General features: G+C 33.9%; 1 protein-coding gene across 1 annotated transcript; it reads left to right on the forward strand.

The window, feature by feature from the left end:
* The first annotated feature begins 14,501 nt into the window (after nt 1-14,501).
* On the forward strand, nt 14,502-15,422 carry LOC114620891 (olfactory receptor 4K3-like). The gene has a single exon (XM_028767062.1). It carries the CDS (start codon nt 14,505-14,507, stop codon nt 15,420-15,422), a length of 918 nt encoding a protein of 305 aa, XP_028622895.1. The 5' UTR covers nt 14,502-14,504.
* Nucleotides 15,423-15,638: the final 216 nt, after the last annotated feature.

Consider the following 15,638-nt stretch of genomic DNA (forward strand, 5'->3'; position numbering starts at 1 on the left):
TGTAATTTCATTTTGTTCAAAATTCAGTGTACTTAACTCTTGAATGTCTGTGGCATTTTTATCATTGTTTCATTAATCTTGTGAATTATTAGTGAACTATGATTATTCTAAACACATCCACTTTCATCTTCCTCTAATCTCTGTTAACTACTTTCCTAGTATATTGCCTGTATTTTGAGAAAATACAGAATACAATAATACAAATATAAGCATGAAACATTAGAATAAATTCAGCATCCCATGGACACAATATGTTTCCAAGCTGAGAAACTTGAAACTTTTAAGAGTACAGTAAGAACTCATCTGATGTGAACCTGCAAATTGCTTTAAATATCCAGCGGTTTCAAGGATTTGTTGAAAGTTAAAACTTGTAAAGTGATTTTTCTGTACAAATTTTTCATCAAACACAATATTCACAAATGCAAGACCCCCTGTAAAATCACCAAGGGGGTAAAAAATAATTCTGCTACTACAACAAATGAACAAACCTTGTAAACACCTCACAAACAGTTTTCTTTTGACTGATGTTCCTCTAATTCTCCCTCGAATCTGCAGCTATTTCATTGTTGTCCCCAGTTTTGTCAAGAGTGTTTCACCTTAGTGTGGCTTATATATACTGACAGATGTTATGTCTGCCTTGGAAACTTTTCCACTCTCACATTAAACAGGATCAATCAGTTGGAAAGACTTTCGCTTTTATACTCCACAGGGATCAGTAGCCTCTAACTTCTACTGAATTTAATACAAGAACTCAGCAATAAAGAAAAAATTCTTTTCACTTTATAATTAGTTTTGTAATTTTTTACATTAATATTTTGCATATTTTGAAAATATGTTATATGATGAATCACATGGACCAGTGAGTTTCTATACCAGGTAAAGTCACTAGCTGCCAAATCTGATGACTTAAGTCGATTCCTGTTACTCTCATAGAAGAAGAAGTGACCACCTCCTTTAAGTTGTCTTGTGACCTCCACACCTTTGCTGCTGTGGCATGATTTAGTGGATAGATAGATAGATACATAGATTAGATAGATAGATAGATAGATAGATAGATAGATAGATAGATAATGATAGATAGATACATAGATACATAGATACATAGATACATAGATACATAGATAGATCTACAAAATGTGCCAATGCGCACACTCATAAATAAATGTAATATTTATTTATTTATTTATTTATTTATTCATTTATTTTTGGTTTTTCGAAACAGAGTTTCTCTATGTAGCCCTGGCTGTCCAGGAACTCACTCTGTAGACCAGGCTGGCCTCAAACTCAGAAATCCGCCTGCCTCTGCCTCCCAAGTGCTGGGATTAAAGGCATGTGCCACCACTGCCTGGCAGTAATATTTACTTTTAAAGAGAAATAATGTTGTCTGTAGTTTTACAGTTCACATATACATTTAGACAAGCATTTCAACATCTGAAAAGGGCAAAAGAATCATTTGTTTCTTGCTGGTTATCTTTTATTACTTTATGACCAACCCATGGTAAGCCTATAACTCATGAAAAGAATCTTATTATAGTTTGTACAACTTGCATTTCTTTTAAATCCATTTTATGGAGAAAACTAACAATGAACATCATTATCTTTTGATATACATTACAGATAGTAAAGTTCAATATTATTACTGTGTGTACAATAAAAGCATCTAAAATCTCTTTTCAACTTTTCATCATATAATACTACTATATTAAGATACTTTTCATTCTGTACAATAATTCTGTAAAATAATTAACCACATAAAACTGAAAATTTATAAATTCTAATCTTTTCTCCTATTTCTTCACCCTCTCTCCTACTGATGATTACAGTTCTACAACTTTCTGTTTATTCAACTTTTTAAAAGTCTGCATATAATTAAGAACATACATTATTTTTGTGCATGTGTGTGTCTGTGCCTGTGTATGTTTCTTCACATAGCAACATGCTCTCCACATTCAACACTGACATTACATTGGAATTACATTCTTCTTTTTCAATTAATTCTAATTCAAATTCAAAAGAAAAGTTGGTTATAGGAAAAAGTGTTGACCAAGAATTGGAGGGTCCTAGAAACTCAAAATCATAAACCACAGAGTCACTTTTTTGGTTGATTGATTTGAACAGAAGAGTAGATTTATACCTTCTGATAGTAAATGAAAACATATCACCCTGTGATTGTAAGCTATATCCTTTTTGATCCTAATAATTTGTAGAGATAAGTGGACTAAGTAACATTAGGAAAGTGAAGTGTAGTGATCAGGATTTAACACAGGAAGAAATGAAAACCAGCAATATAGAGAGGCTCATGTCTTTAGTAGTAGTATGCACAGGGTGAAGCAGGAGACTCAGAAGTTAAAGGCCTACCTGGCCTTCAAAATAACCCATACATAGTAAAGAAAGAAAAAACTGCTAATATATTAAATTAAGTGGATAAAATGGACTAAATTTTTGTTATTTCAAGAGCAGATATATTAAATTTTGTTTTGTTTTGTTCCATTTTGTTTCGTTTGACTCTTAATGCTGTTTTGTAATGCCAGGAGCCAACCTTACTCCATTTTGAGAGAGTAGTTTTAGGTTTTGTTTTTCCTCAGCTATCAACTCCTGAGAAAGCAAGTGGCCAATGGTCACTGAGCCCTAAGAAAAGTGGTTGCTGCACCCTGAGCCAGGCAAAAACATCATGGTGCAAGAACCCACCGTGGCAGAATGCCCAGCTTCTGTGAAATTCCCCCAAACACATTATCCCCTTCCCTGCCTGTATAAATTACCTGAAAAAATACAGTTTGACGGACCTTGATCAGAAATCTTGACTTGTTCTTTGGGTCTCCTGTCCCATCCATTCTCTCCCCCTTCCTCGTAGGGTACCCTGTCAAAGGTCTCGTGCGTCAGGGCATCTTAAAGATGAATTTCTTTCTCCTATGGCTTCTCTTCTATGAGAAAAGTTTTTGTTACATTTCACAATAATGCTGTTCTTTACAAACTGAATATTTTGCCTGGTTTAAAGGTGTATGTTTTGTTTTTGTTTACATATGTTATTGTGGAGTCAGATACATGTATTGAATATTTATAAATAAATGTAACATTTAAATAACAACTCAGTAATATACATATGGAATATTTATTAATGCATTATATACATGTGGAAGTGAAATATGATAACCTATGCACATGATAATACATAACTTCTACTAAAATATTTTTCTGCAAAAGACACTATGCTCAGCATATTATCTCACTTAAACATCACACAATTTCCAGTGCTGTAGTTTTAGATCCATTTTATCCTGGAGACACTTAGTTTTAGAGGGTTGAAGTATCAGAGTTAGTCTTTTATCCATAGGTAAAGAATATAGTAATTCATACTCCTAATTATCAAACTATGTTCTCAAAGAGCAACCCATTAAATATACATGGTGAATTTTCCAAAGAGGTACAGCAACTAAATTATATATAATTTCTACTTTCTTTACTCTATTAGCATGATGCTCTTTTTTGTTGTTTCCATTTTTGGTTGTTGTTTCCGATTTTAAATCTAGATAATTTTGTGGTACAAGGTGGGAGGTAGCAATATTGAAGATCATGAATTTGAGGTCATTCTGGGATAGATAGTAAGTTGGAGACCAGCCTTGGTTACAGAAAAGCCTGTCTCACTTTTGTTATAGCAATATGTACAGATGTACCTTCTCAACCATCATTAGATAAGCTTCTTCTTAGATGAGAACAATCACAGAGGAACATAACTGGAAATTTCATAGAAAGGTTGAAACATTGGAATGCTAAGTTTTACAGGGGTTGTCTTTATCAAAATTCTTTCTTCATGACTTGGGAATCTATGTGAGACAGGAGGGAAAATTATTGTAAAAACCAAAGAGATGGATGGTGTCGAGGAAACAGTGTTTTCAAAACACAACAGAGCTGATTCACTGTGAACTCACAGAGACTGTGGCAGCACACATGGAGCCTGCACAGTTTCCTACTGGATGGGATTCTAGCACTGCTACTGGGAGGTAGGTAGAAGCTCTCATTCCTAACCAAGAAACTTTCTCCAGTATAGGTCTGCTTGCAAAGGAAAAAAATCATTTTTTTCGAATGGGAATATATTAACCACAGTAAAGTGTAGACTCAGTGTCCAGTCATATATAGCCAACACAAAATGTAGTAATGATATTTTTGTATTCTTTTTATCTCATATTGCTTTGTTTGGATAATTTTTGTCTTACTGCTTTTTGGGCTTTTTTTTCTTTGACATAAACTACAGTTATTGATTTTGATTTTTATATTTCATTCTGTGTTTCTTTTTCTTTTCAGTTTTTAACTTTTACATAGATCTCTTTGCTTATTTTTTGTTTGTTTGTCTGTTATCTAAAGGGAGAGATAAAGAAGGAATCTGTAATTGATTTGATAGGGAGTGTGATGGTCATCTGCAAGGACTAAGGGTAAGTGAAACCATGAACAGGATAAACAGAATGAAAATAATATTAAAAATGAAAGAATAAAAACAGTTGCAAGCAAATAAACAAACAAATAATTCAGACCCTTAATTTTTCTGCACGTTTTAATTAGTCCTTTTTCTCTAAATTCTTATTGCTAAATCCATTATTATCTTTCTTTCAAGTATATTTCCATTGTTACAGATACTTTACAGGAATAATTATACTTCCCAATGTCCTATGCAATAATCACTGCAAATCTCATTTTTATTGACACTACTGCAGAATTTGATATTCTTTATTACCACCAGCCATCTAGGGGAAGTTAAAAACTAACAGGCGATCTTCCTGAGATGATTCTGCCATTGACTATAAAAGTTAATGATAAATTTGCTTCTTTAGGCAAGGTTGAGGATATTACATTTGAGGAACTCACTCATAGGTTTTCAGGCTAAGCTAGAATACCCCAACCTTCCTATAACAAATATTTATAACACATATCATTTTATTTTCCCAAGAAACATGTAATAATTCTTTATATTATATCTGTATATAGTCCAGCTTATTTATTGAACCCATTTTGCAAAAGTGATTCAATAAACTTTTATAATAAATATGAAATCACAGTAAAAGGAAACATGCCTTTTTAAATAAGATTTCAATGGGCACTGAGACTGGAGTGTATCTGCCACCATGACCAGGAGCTGTATGAATGGAAATCCCCAGGTCAAACTGGAAGTGATGTATCCAAGTAAGGGTCCTTTTACTCTCTAAGGTGTGTAGATGTGTCTATAATGGTGAATTATGATCAAAATACATAGATTGTCTCAATGTAGTTCAGTCACAGGATAAAATGAGTCAAATGGAGAAGGACAGTATTGAGGTCAAGGAAGAGAAGGAAGATTCTTTAGAATCTTAGTGAGTGACAGCCTTGATAAAAGAGGTTGAGAACATGACTTCCTTTATTGAGAAGAGTCTTGACAAACAAGTAAAGGCATGCATGCCCTTTGAACTGAGCAGTGGTGTACAAACCCCAAGTGTGTTAGCTGAAAGAATTCAATCAGTGCTATTATCAAGACGGCTGGCTGCAAGCTGGGAGAAAGAGGGAAAGTGAAGGGTTTATGGTTGCTTTAAGACAGATAGAGATCACAGAATCAACATATTTCAGATTTTGACATGAAATATATAGCAATCTTTGATCCACAAACTGAACAGCATCCATTCTGAAGTTGCTTATGATGCTTTTCTTTTGAAAATGATCTTTAGTTTGTTATTCTGTAAGCAATACTACACCTGGTTGTCTTCCTGCTTTAGGAAAAGGTCTCCTTATTTTCAATGATACTATGAATTTATTGTGCTACATGAAAATAAATATGTATCTTTGTAGTTATTGCTCCATGGGAAGACATTATTTACATATGTATTGAACAATGCTATTAGGTTCCATGCTATTTTGTTAAGTTGGAGACTCTCAATAATATTAAATGTGAGGCAAATTAAATTACATTCCTGCAAACAGTCTCACATTGACTTATTATCAGTATAATATTGAAAGAGTGTGGGGTGCATCTTTCTGCCTTCCTAGAGGTATTATTCTTGATAACCTTCATATTATATATTGTAAGACCATCAGTGGTACTTACTTCAGGATGTCCCCGAGTGAGACACCAAGATGCAGATAGTTTCAAAAGCAATAGGTTTATTGTCTGGCAAGTCGAGGTTGACCTTCAATTAGTCCCCCAAGTCAAGTGACTAGAAGGTGACCCCCGAACAGCTATTATAAGCAGTTTTTATACCTTTTAGGAACACAGGTTACATCAGCAAGATTACAGTTCAAACTTATTTGCTAAGCATATTGACCTTTTAATCTATTGGCCATCAAGCATGACTCACGTTTGAACTCTACCTGGGACTTTCCAGAGAGTCGGGTGACTGTCAGTAAAATCTGGAAATTTTTTACTCAAGAATGTTCCTGTTGGTAGAGAATGGAACTTGGCCTAGCCTTGACCCAGGTGGGAGAGGGAAGCTGTAAGGAAAGTGTGGGACTGGAAAAAAGCCCTTAAGTTCCTTCAATATGTAAATTTGTATGCATCTAGAATAAACAAATATTTGCCAACATCCCAGTGAGCCAGAGGCAAAGCATAACAGGAGCTCAGCTTTGCTGACTTACTGACAGTATTGGCTCCATTTAATGCTTGAGAACCCAGCAACAATATGGTGACTCTGACTCCTTATCCTAGCATTTTCATAGGAGCCCAGAAAGGGAGCTTGTATTTTGCTGATTATAGATAATCACCAACATGTATTTTTCTTTGAATTTTGGTTAGTTTTTCCTCTGTTTTTATTATTATTTTGTTTTTAAATTCCTATCATAGTTACCTTGTCCTCTTTTCCTCCACTACCTACCCTCTGTCCCATTCTCCATCCTTTCCTCCTCAATTTCTCTTCAAAAAATGGCAGGCCTCCCAGAGATATCAACCAAACATGTCATATCAATTTGCCATAAGAATAGGCAATTCTCCTTATAGCTAGGCTAGGCAATCCAGTATGATGACAGGGTCTCAAAAGCAAGCAAAAAATAAGAAAAAACAACCTAAACAAGATTGATATGTAAGATTCAGAGTCCCACAAGAAGCCCAAGCGACAAAATTGTAACACATATACAAAGGTCCTAGGTTAGTCTCATGTAGGCTCCCAGTAGTCTGTCAGTGCAGTATCTGTGAGCCCTTGTTAGTTGATTCTATGGGCCTTGTTATTGTAGTACTCTTGACCCCTCTGACTAATACAGTCCTCACTCCCCATCTTCGACAGGTTTACCAAAGCTCCACCTAATGTTTGACTGTGGGTCTCTGCTTCTGTTTCCATCAGTTGTTTAGATGAGGCCTCTCTGATGACAATTGTGCTAAGCACAAAGCTGAGTATAGCAGAATATCACTAGAAATCATTTCAATGAACTGTCTTCATTTTTTCCTTTCTTTCTCTTTTTCTTGCCAAGGACCAGCCCCAGCTTAGAGAGGGGTTCTGAGAGAAGGGATGTTTATGAGCAGTGAAAAGAACTATTCAAAGTTGAACTGTGGATCCAAGCTGATGACCTGTGTTCTGCTGTAAGACTCTGATGAGCCTTAGCTACTAGGGACACCCTGAGTGAACCACAGGGAGCCCAAGATCAATGCAAAAGCAAGAGGAGTTTATTGTTGCAGTGCACTGCGGTCCTCCTGCATTCAAGGGAGAGGTAACCACCCTGGGCAGCCCATTCAGACAGTTTTTATACAGTTTTCAGGGCTAGAATAGAACAACAGCCATTAGGCATAACATGGTTGGAAGAAGAGTATGACTTTTAAACTTATTGCTCCTTAGGGAATGAGGTTTCCTTATCTGTGGGGTCCAATGATTGGTCCCCACCTGTGGTTTTCCCAAGGAATGTAATCAGCCTCTCCCTTCTGGAGGAGAGGGGTGCCTATGTGCTCCATGACCTCTTTCTAACAGGAGAGGAGGGTGCCTGGTGGAATTTTCCAAGGGTTCTGAGCTGACCTCTTTCACTGCTTGATACAGCATTTCAAGTCTGCTTCTCTCTGTGCTCTGCTTTCTCTCTGGAGATCTCTGTCTATATTCAGCTTGCTTGAAGACTTAGAGATCTTAGAGATCTCTCCGTCCATGACCTGTTTGTTTGTGTATGTATCTCTGCGCAGCTCTCTTTTTATCCTAAAAATTTCTCTGGATAGCTCATCTCCTGCAGAACACAGGTCCAGCCTTTTATTTTACATGTCAATCCAGTCATTTACTCAAAGTTTCCTTTGATTATCTTATGAATCAGCATTCTGTGACAGCAGCCCTCAGATTCTTAGGATACAGGAAGCATACTTATTCTTTTCTTAACATTGTAAAAGAATTCAGGAATCTGTCTGCCTTTGTTAAGCAAGGAGGCTAAGCTATTTGGATGGGTCTGTGCCCTGAAATTACCATTTCTACCACACCTGGGTCTAATCTTGCTGTCCCAAACTGACCTCAAACTCAGAAATTTGCCTGCCTTTGTATTTTTCTGACAAGCTGACTCATTAATACGGCTACCATTGTTCCTTTAAATTCAAAAGGCTCCTCATATAATTCATATTGCATCATTATTTTTTGCATAGTTGATATATATTTAAACTCATGTATTTAGAGTTTTTTCCCATAGCCTTAAGAGTTGTCCTGAAGGTCCAGTGTTTACCAGTTTGCTGAGACATAGACACACTCTTGCCTTCTGGACTTCTGCTGTTTCTAGTTATCATGAAGTCATTAATGTTAACATGGTATACATTCTTTAGAGGAACATGAAATATGAACATTATGTTGTGTTTATAAAAAGATAAGAAGAGAAGGAATATGTTTGGTGGATGTGTAGTCAGGTGTGGGGGAAGAAGGTGACTCTGAGGGCTCATGCTGAGACATATTTTGACTGGTTTACCTGGTGCATGTTTTATTTTTGGTTTGCCTAAGTTACTGTGGAAGGCAGATACACATACTAATTTCATTAACAACATTTAAATAATGACTTAATAATATAAACAGGGACTTATTAACACATTGTTTATTGTCAAAAATGTACACATATGGGACTAAAATATCACAACCAATGCTAATACCAAAATATAACTTGTACTGAAATATTTTTCTGCAAAAAAGACACCATGCTTAGTAGATTGGTTCACTTAAACATCACAAAATTTTCACTGCTTTACATGTAGACCCATGTTATAGATAGAGACACTGAATTTTAGAGATACGAAGTGTGAGGGTCTTATATCCATAGCTAAAGAATATAGTAATTCATATTTCTAATTATCAAACTATGTTCTCAAAAATGGTAACCCATTAAATATAGGCTATGAATTTTCCAAAGAGATCCATCAAATTTTATATCATTTCTACTTCCCTTAAATTATTAATACAATCCCTTCTTTTTTTTCTTGTTTCCTTTTTTGTTGTTATTGTTACTGGTTTGTTTCTGTTGTTGTTGTTGTTGTTGTTGTTACTGTTTTTAAATCTAGATAGTTTCTGTCTACCATGTTACCACATGGGAGGTGGCAACACTTGAAGATCTTGAATTTAAGGTCATTCTGGGATAAATAATGTGTTGCAGGCCAGCCTTGGTTACAGAAAAGCCTTTCTCAGTTTTGTTCTAATACCTAGAGATCCGTGCCTTGCTCAGCCATCATTAGAGAAGCTTCCTCTTAAAGTAGATGGGAGTAATCACAGGGAAGCTCATCTAGACAGTTCATAGAATTGTAGAAAAATTGAAACACTCAGATTTAATGCAATGTCTTCATCAACCTCCTTTCTTCATGGCTTGGGAATTTATGTGGAAGATGAGGCAAAATGACTGTAAGAAGCAAAGACATGGATGGCACCAAGGAAACAGTGTCTGTTCTAGACACAACAGACCTGATATATTATGAACTCACAGAGACTGTGGCTCATATTGCTTTATTTGGGTAATTTTTGCCTTGCTGTGTTGCTGTTGTTGTTGTTGTTGTTGTTGTAAACTACAATTCCTAAAGGTCAGGGTTGCCAAAGTCACTGTCCTACATAATCCTTGAGTGTATCCTTAAAGCTTTGAAATTCGGCAGCATATTGTAAAGTGTTTGATAAAAACAAGATACTCTTTCAAAGTGTAAGTAAATGAATTACTGAATATGAGTCACATATGAATTACTGTTTCCTAACTGAATATGTTAAACATAAAAAAAAAAGTGAAAACGAGCAGCGTTTTGGAACTACACACTAAGTTTATTGTCAAGGCCAAGAGTTTAATTCAGTCAATTTTTGAAAGATAGTAACAAAATTCCAGTTATTAATTTCCAAATTGCATAACTGCCTCTAAAATTAAGGCAAAAGAGAGATATTACATATAGTAATAACATGATTGGAGTAAATGTAAAAAGTCTATGATCTATTAGATATGGAACATGAGTTCAAAACATATATGATGTATACATTCTCTCAAAATCTACATTTTCTAAAATATTTGAAGCCATGAATAACATGAGAGTAAAGATATCTCAGAGTCATGAAACTTTCAATTTCCAGATGGCTAATCCTTGAATTAACAGCAAACTTCCTGAAAAGTAGTGGATATGGAAAGTATGTGGTAGAATAATACAAAATGGACAACACGAAATTTAGAGAAATCGACAATGAGTAGCAGAGCACAATACAGGATGTATGTCTCATTTAGAATGTGCCACAAAGTTGTGAAATTTAAACAATGACAATTTTCCAAAATATAGAGAAACATACAAATTACTTTTTCAAAACACTTCAAGTCTTATACCTTCTAGGAAACTTAATGTATGAAATGAAATTACCCACTTCTTCACTTACCAGACTAAGCTAATAAGAATTAAATGAAAATGATGATTTATTCTTCTCATTATGAGTTGCTTTATCTTGAATAGGGCATATTTTATTTTTCCAATTAAAAAATAGAATGTATCCAAGTTAATGTATAGAAAAGGTTAATTAACACAAAAGTAATTTCTAATACCTAATATAACACACTACTTTAAAATATTATGTCTCTGAAGATTCCTTGAATTCCTGTCAACTAAGTTCGAACTGTGAAGAACGGAACTTAGTTTGTGTTTTATTGCTGTGAAGAGACAATTTCTCTGCTCCTCAGTTAGACACCATGTTTTTGCAATTAAAGATATGTTCTAAAGGATTATAGCCTAAAATATTAAATGTGTATATTAAGGGTATGGCTGCATCCCAGCCAGATCACATGGACCTAGAAGGTCTTTGAATGTGATCTGAGTGTCCATATTGCTGGATTAAAATTCCTCTCCAGAAATATGTATATATGAATGCAATAACAATTAATAAAACGAGAGGCCATTGAATTGAATGAGAGCATGGAGCATTATATGTGAGGGTTCGGAGGTTATTACAATGGTAGCAAAAATGTGATTGAGTGTAGTTGATAAGTATACTTTTAACAATAGTAGACATAAAATAAATGATTATGAAAATATTTGGGTGTGTAATTACTTTGTTAAAAAGCTATCTTTCATATATAATAGTATTTCTTTTTTAAAAACTGCAAAATAAAAACACTAAAATAGATTAGTTAAAAATTTTTTGAAATGAAAATCATGTATAATGAAATAGAATTATGTGATAAAGAATTGAAAGATTTTTAAATGCTCTTAGTACACATTGTCTATATAAATTAGTAATATGCAATCTCACTATATGTTTTTCTATTAAAAAATGATGTTGTTGTTTACCTTAAGTACATATAATAAAATGAACTTTAAAATAAAGAGAAATTATGCAATCTAAAATAAGATCATTTGCCCAATTCATTAAGTGTGTTAGCAGTTGAAAATAAAGTATGAAAAAAGAAAAAAAATTCTCTGTTAGCATTTCTAGGTGGAGAAGTAACTGTCTAAACAGATAGGTGAACTGTAAAGCTACAAACAACATATTTCCCACTTTTTTGGAAATTTTATTTATTTACATTTCAGATGCCATTCCTTTTCCCCATTTCTCCTCCCTAGAAACCCCCTATCTAATCCCCCCCTCCGTTTTGCTTTTATACCATATTAATTGCAAGCATGTATTAAGGTCAGTTCTAGGTTGAGGAACTAGCAATACAATAGATGCAAATAGTCAAGAAAGAAGCAAGACAATAAACACAAATAGTCAAAGAACAAGCAAGGCAATAAACAAAACTCTGTGAATACTCCCATAGTTTCTAAGGACATATCAGGATGACTAAATATCTTTTTCAAATAATTATTACGTTGATTCAATGTAAGGTGGGTTCATGTGTCCTGACTAGAGTTGTCCATATATGTACACACATTTATGTAACAACACATGTGTGGACATCAGAAGACACCTGAATGAGTTGATTACATTGCTCCACCTGTGGACCTCAAAAATTAACTCAGGTCATCAGATTTGGCAAGAAGTGATTTTACCTGTTATGGCATCTCAAGGTCCCATGTGATTCATCTTTTAACTTGTAAGTTGTTATAACGTATATAAAATATTTACTCATAAATTTCAAAATATTTATATAATGAAAGGAATAATGTTTTTTATTGTTAACCTCTCTTATTTGTCTTATCAAGAGATGGTGTGGACTAGGGATCCCAAAGGAATAGGAAAGCAGAAGGCTTTCCAACTACATGATTCTATTTAATGTGCAGAATGGGAAACGTTCCAGGCAAAAATGACTGTTGTCAGTGTATATAAGCCACACTGAGAAAAAATACTCAGCACAACTGTTCAACGTAGAAACCACAATTACAGGAGAATTACAGGAAACATCATCCAAAAGGAAGGAAGCGTTTTATAAGGTGATTCTTACAAAATCACCTTATAAGGTGATTTTAATTCATCACAAACTAATCGTGCTTTAATTTTTCATCACAATTACTCATTTAAGGTTTGTTTGTTTGTTTGTTTTAGGTTGCACATTATTTTATTACTTTATTGATGATTTTACAGTGAGTCTTGAATTTGTATTTAATTGTTTTCTTTGACAAATGTATGGTAGAAAGTTTCCCTTCCAACTAATCCTTAAGACTTTGAATAGTTAAAGTAGTTTATATACTCACATCTAATGATCTCTTACTATAAGCTTAAAAGTTCCAAGTTTCTCAACTTGAACAAATATCATAATCACAGGCCACTAAACTTATTCTGTTGTCTGACGATCTTTGTATTATTAGATGCACTACTTTCTCAAGATACAGACAATATAGTAAAGTAGTTACTAGACATGGGAGGGAGATGAGAGTAGCTGTGTCTAGAATAATCGTAGTTCTCTAAGAATTCTATAATGAGAAAAAAATACTTGTGAAATGCCATTCATATTCAAAGGGTTACATCTGCTTGATTTTGAATACAATGAAGTTATCTTTTATGTAAACCTGATAATTTTTATTAATGAAATTGGTCATTTATATTTATTTGTACATATATTTAAATGCCCAAGTACCTTGTTTTACAAATGTCATTAATTTTCTTGAACTACTGAAAAACAAGATTCCTATTATAACATTTATTTCATAATCTGGAAGTGATATTGGAGACTTGGAGTCAGACAGTTCTCATTTTGAATTACAGTTTTACTACTTTAAGAGTAGATTGACACAGGAAATAAATATATATTATTATTAATAAAATAAAATGTTTTTTAAAATTCTTAACACAGAAATTGCAAAATATCCCCTAATTTTATGACATTTTAGTATTGCAATTTTAAACTTAAATGTAGTATTAAAAAGTACAGAAATTAAGAAAAGGAAAAGTAATTTATGAGAACTAAATGGAGGGAAAATGTTAAAGAAAGAAAAAAGAAAAAGAAGAAATGAGACATAAATGTAAATAGGATTTATGAATAATTTATTTAAACTAGTATATGATATCTTATCATTTAGAATTAAATAGCATCCCTCATGTCTGGAAGTATATAGCTGTTCAGAGATATACCCAAATGGCTAAGTCCATAGTTTAAGGAAAGGCATAACGCTAACAATGAATTTTAACATGAGGGTTCTCAAATTATTTGATGAACCATTTTTTGTCACTCATTTTAATAGACTTTATTAAATTTTGTCCATATAGACTTAGTCAAAAATAGATTTGTTCCTGGGAATTTTGTGCTTATGACTGAAATACGTCAATAGATTATCATTCAGAGATTATGATTGTCAAATATACAGGCTCTAATATTAACTAACATATTCATTGAAGAAAATTATTTCTGATTCCATATAGAACAAGTAGTTTTAAGTGTTGTAAAACACAAAGAAAATCTTTCCTATTAGTGTTTTAAATGATATATTCATTTCCATACCTATTCATACTGTCTTTCAGATATTTATTTTCCTGAATTTAGGAACATTCTCTCATTAGAAAAAGTAGAGCAACATAGGAAAATTATCTTGAACTTGAGTGAATATAATGCTAAGACATAATTTGTATTTTTTGTATGTTTATATGACCAAACATTAAGTTATTGTTTCTATTTCAGGAATTGTTAGTTCAGCTCTGTGTCTCTCAACCTATTAGAACACCTTGTAGCAAATGGAAGAAGCAAACAGGACTGTGGTGTCTGAGTTTATTCTTCAGGGACTATGTGCTTCAAAGGAACTACAGATCTTCCTCCTCCTGCCATTTTCCACCCTCTACCTGATGGCTGTGTTAGGCAACCTCTTTGTTGTGATATTGATCATCATTGATCATCATCTCCATTCTCCCATGTACTTTCTGTTAGCTAATCTATCATTTATTGACTTCTGCCTTTCCTCAGTAACCACCCCAAAACTGATAACTGACCTCCTAAAAGATAATAAAACCATTTCCTTTGGGGGCTGCATGAGCCAGATCCTCTGTGTGCACTTCTTTGGAGGAGGTGAGATGGTACTTCTTGTAACAATGGCCTATGACAGATATGTGGCCATTTGCAGGCCACTCCACTACAGCAGCATCATGGACAGACAGAAATGCATCTGGCTTGTTCTGATATCATGGATCATTGGTTTTATACATGCCATGAGTCAACTTATCCTGGTTTTGGATCTACCTTTCTGTGGACCTAGAGTGATAGACAGCTTTTTCTGTGATATTCCTTTGGTGATGAAATTAGCCTGCATGAATACTGATACGCTGGGAATCCTAATAAATGCTGACAGTGGTGTTTTAGCAACAACTTGTTTCATCCTCTTGCTCGTATCTTATACTTACATTCTATTAACTGTTCAGCTTCACTCTAAAGATGGCTCATCAAAGGCACTATCTACATGCACATCCCATATCATAGTGGTTCTGCTGTTCTTTGGGCCAGTCATTTTCATCTATCTGTGGCCAGTCAGCGTCACTTGGGTTGACAAGTTTCTTGCTGTATTTTACTCAGTCATCACACCTCTCCTGAATCCAGCTATCTATACACTGAGAAATAAAGATATTAAGAATGCCATAAAGAAACTGATAAAACACATGTGAACATCTTACATAATTGGAATTTATTTTTTATACACCATTTTATCCACATTTTTAGTGGAAGCTAAATTATATTATGACTCATTTTGAGAATCTATGAATTATAATTAGTATATGGTTATGAAAATAACCATTATAAAAATACATTCAAAGTTATAATAATTGTAGTTTTATCACTTAGAATGAATAATAACTCTGCATAGTATACCTGTATATATT

Source organism: Grammomys surdaster, unplaced genomic scaffold (assembly GCF_004785775.1).
Source record: "Grammomys surdaster isolate TR1022 unplaced genomic scaffold, NIH_TR_1.0 170, whole genome shotgun sequence".
Classification (NCBI taxonomy): domain Eukaryota; kingdom Metazoa; phylum Chordata; class Mammalia; order Rodentia; family Muridae; genus Grammomys; species Grammomys surdaster.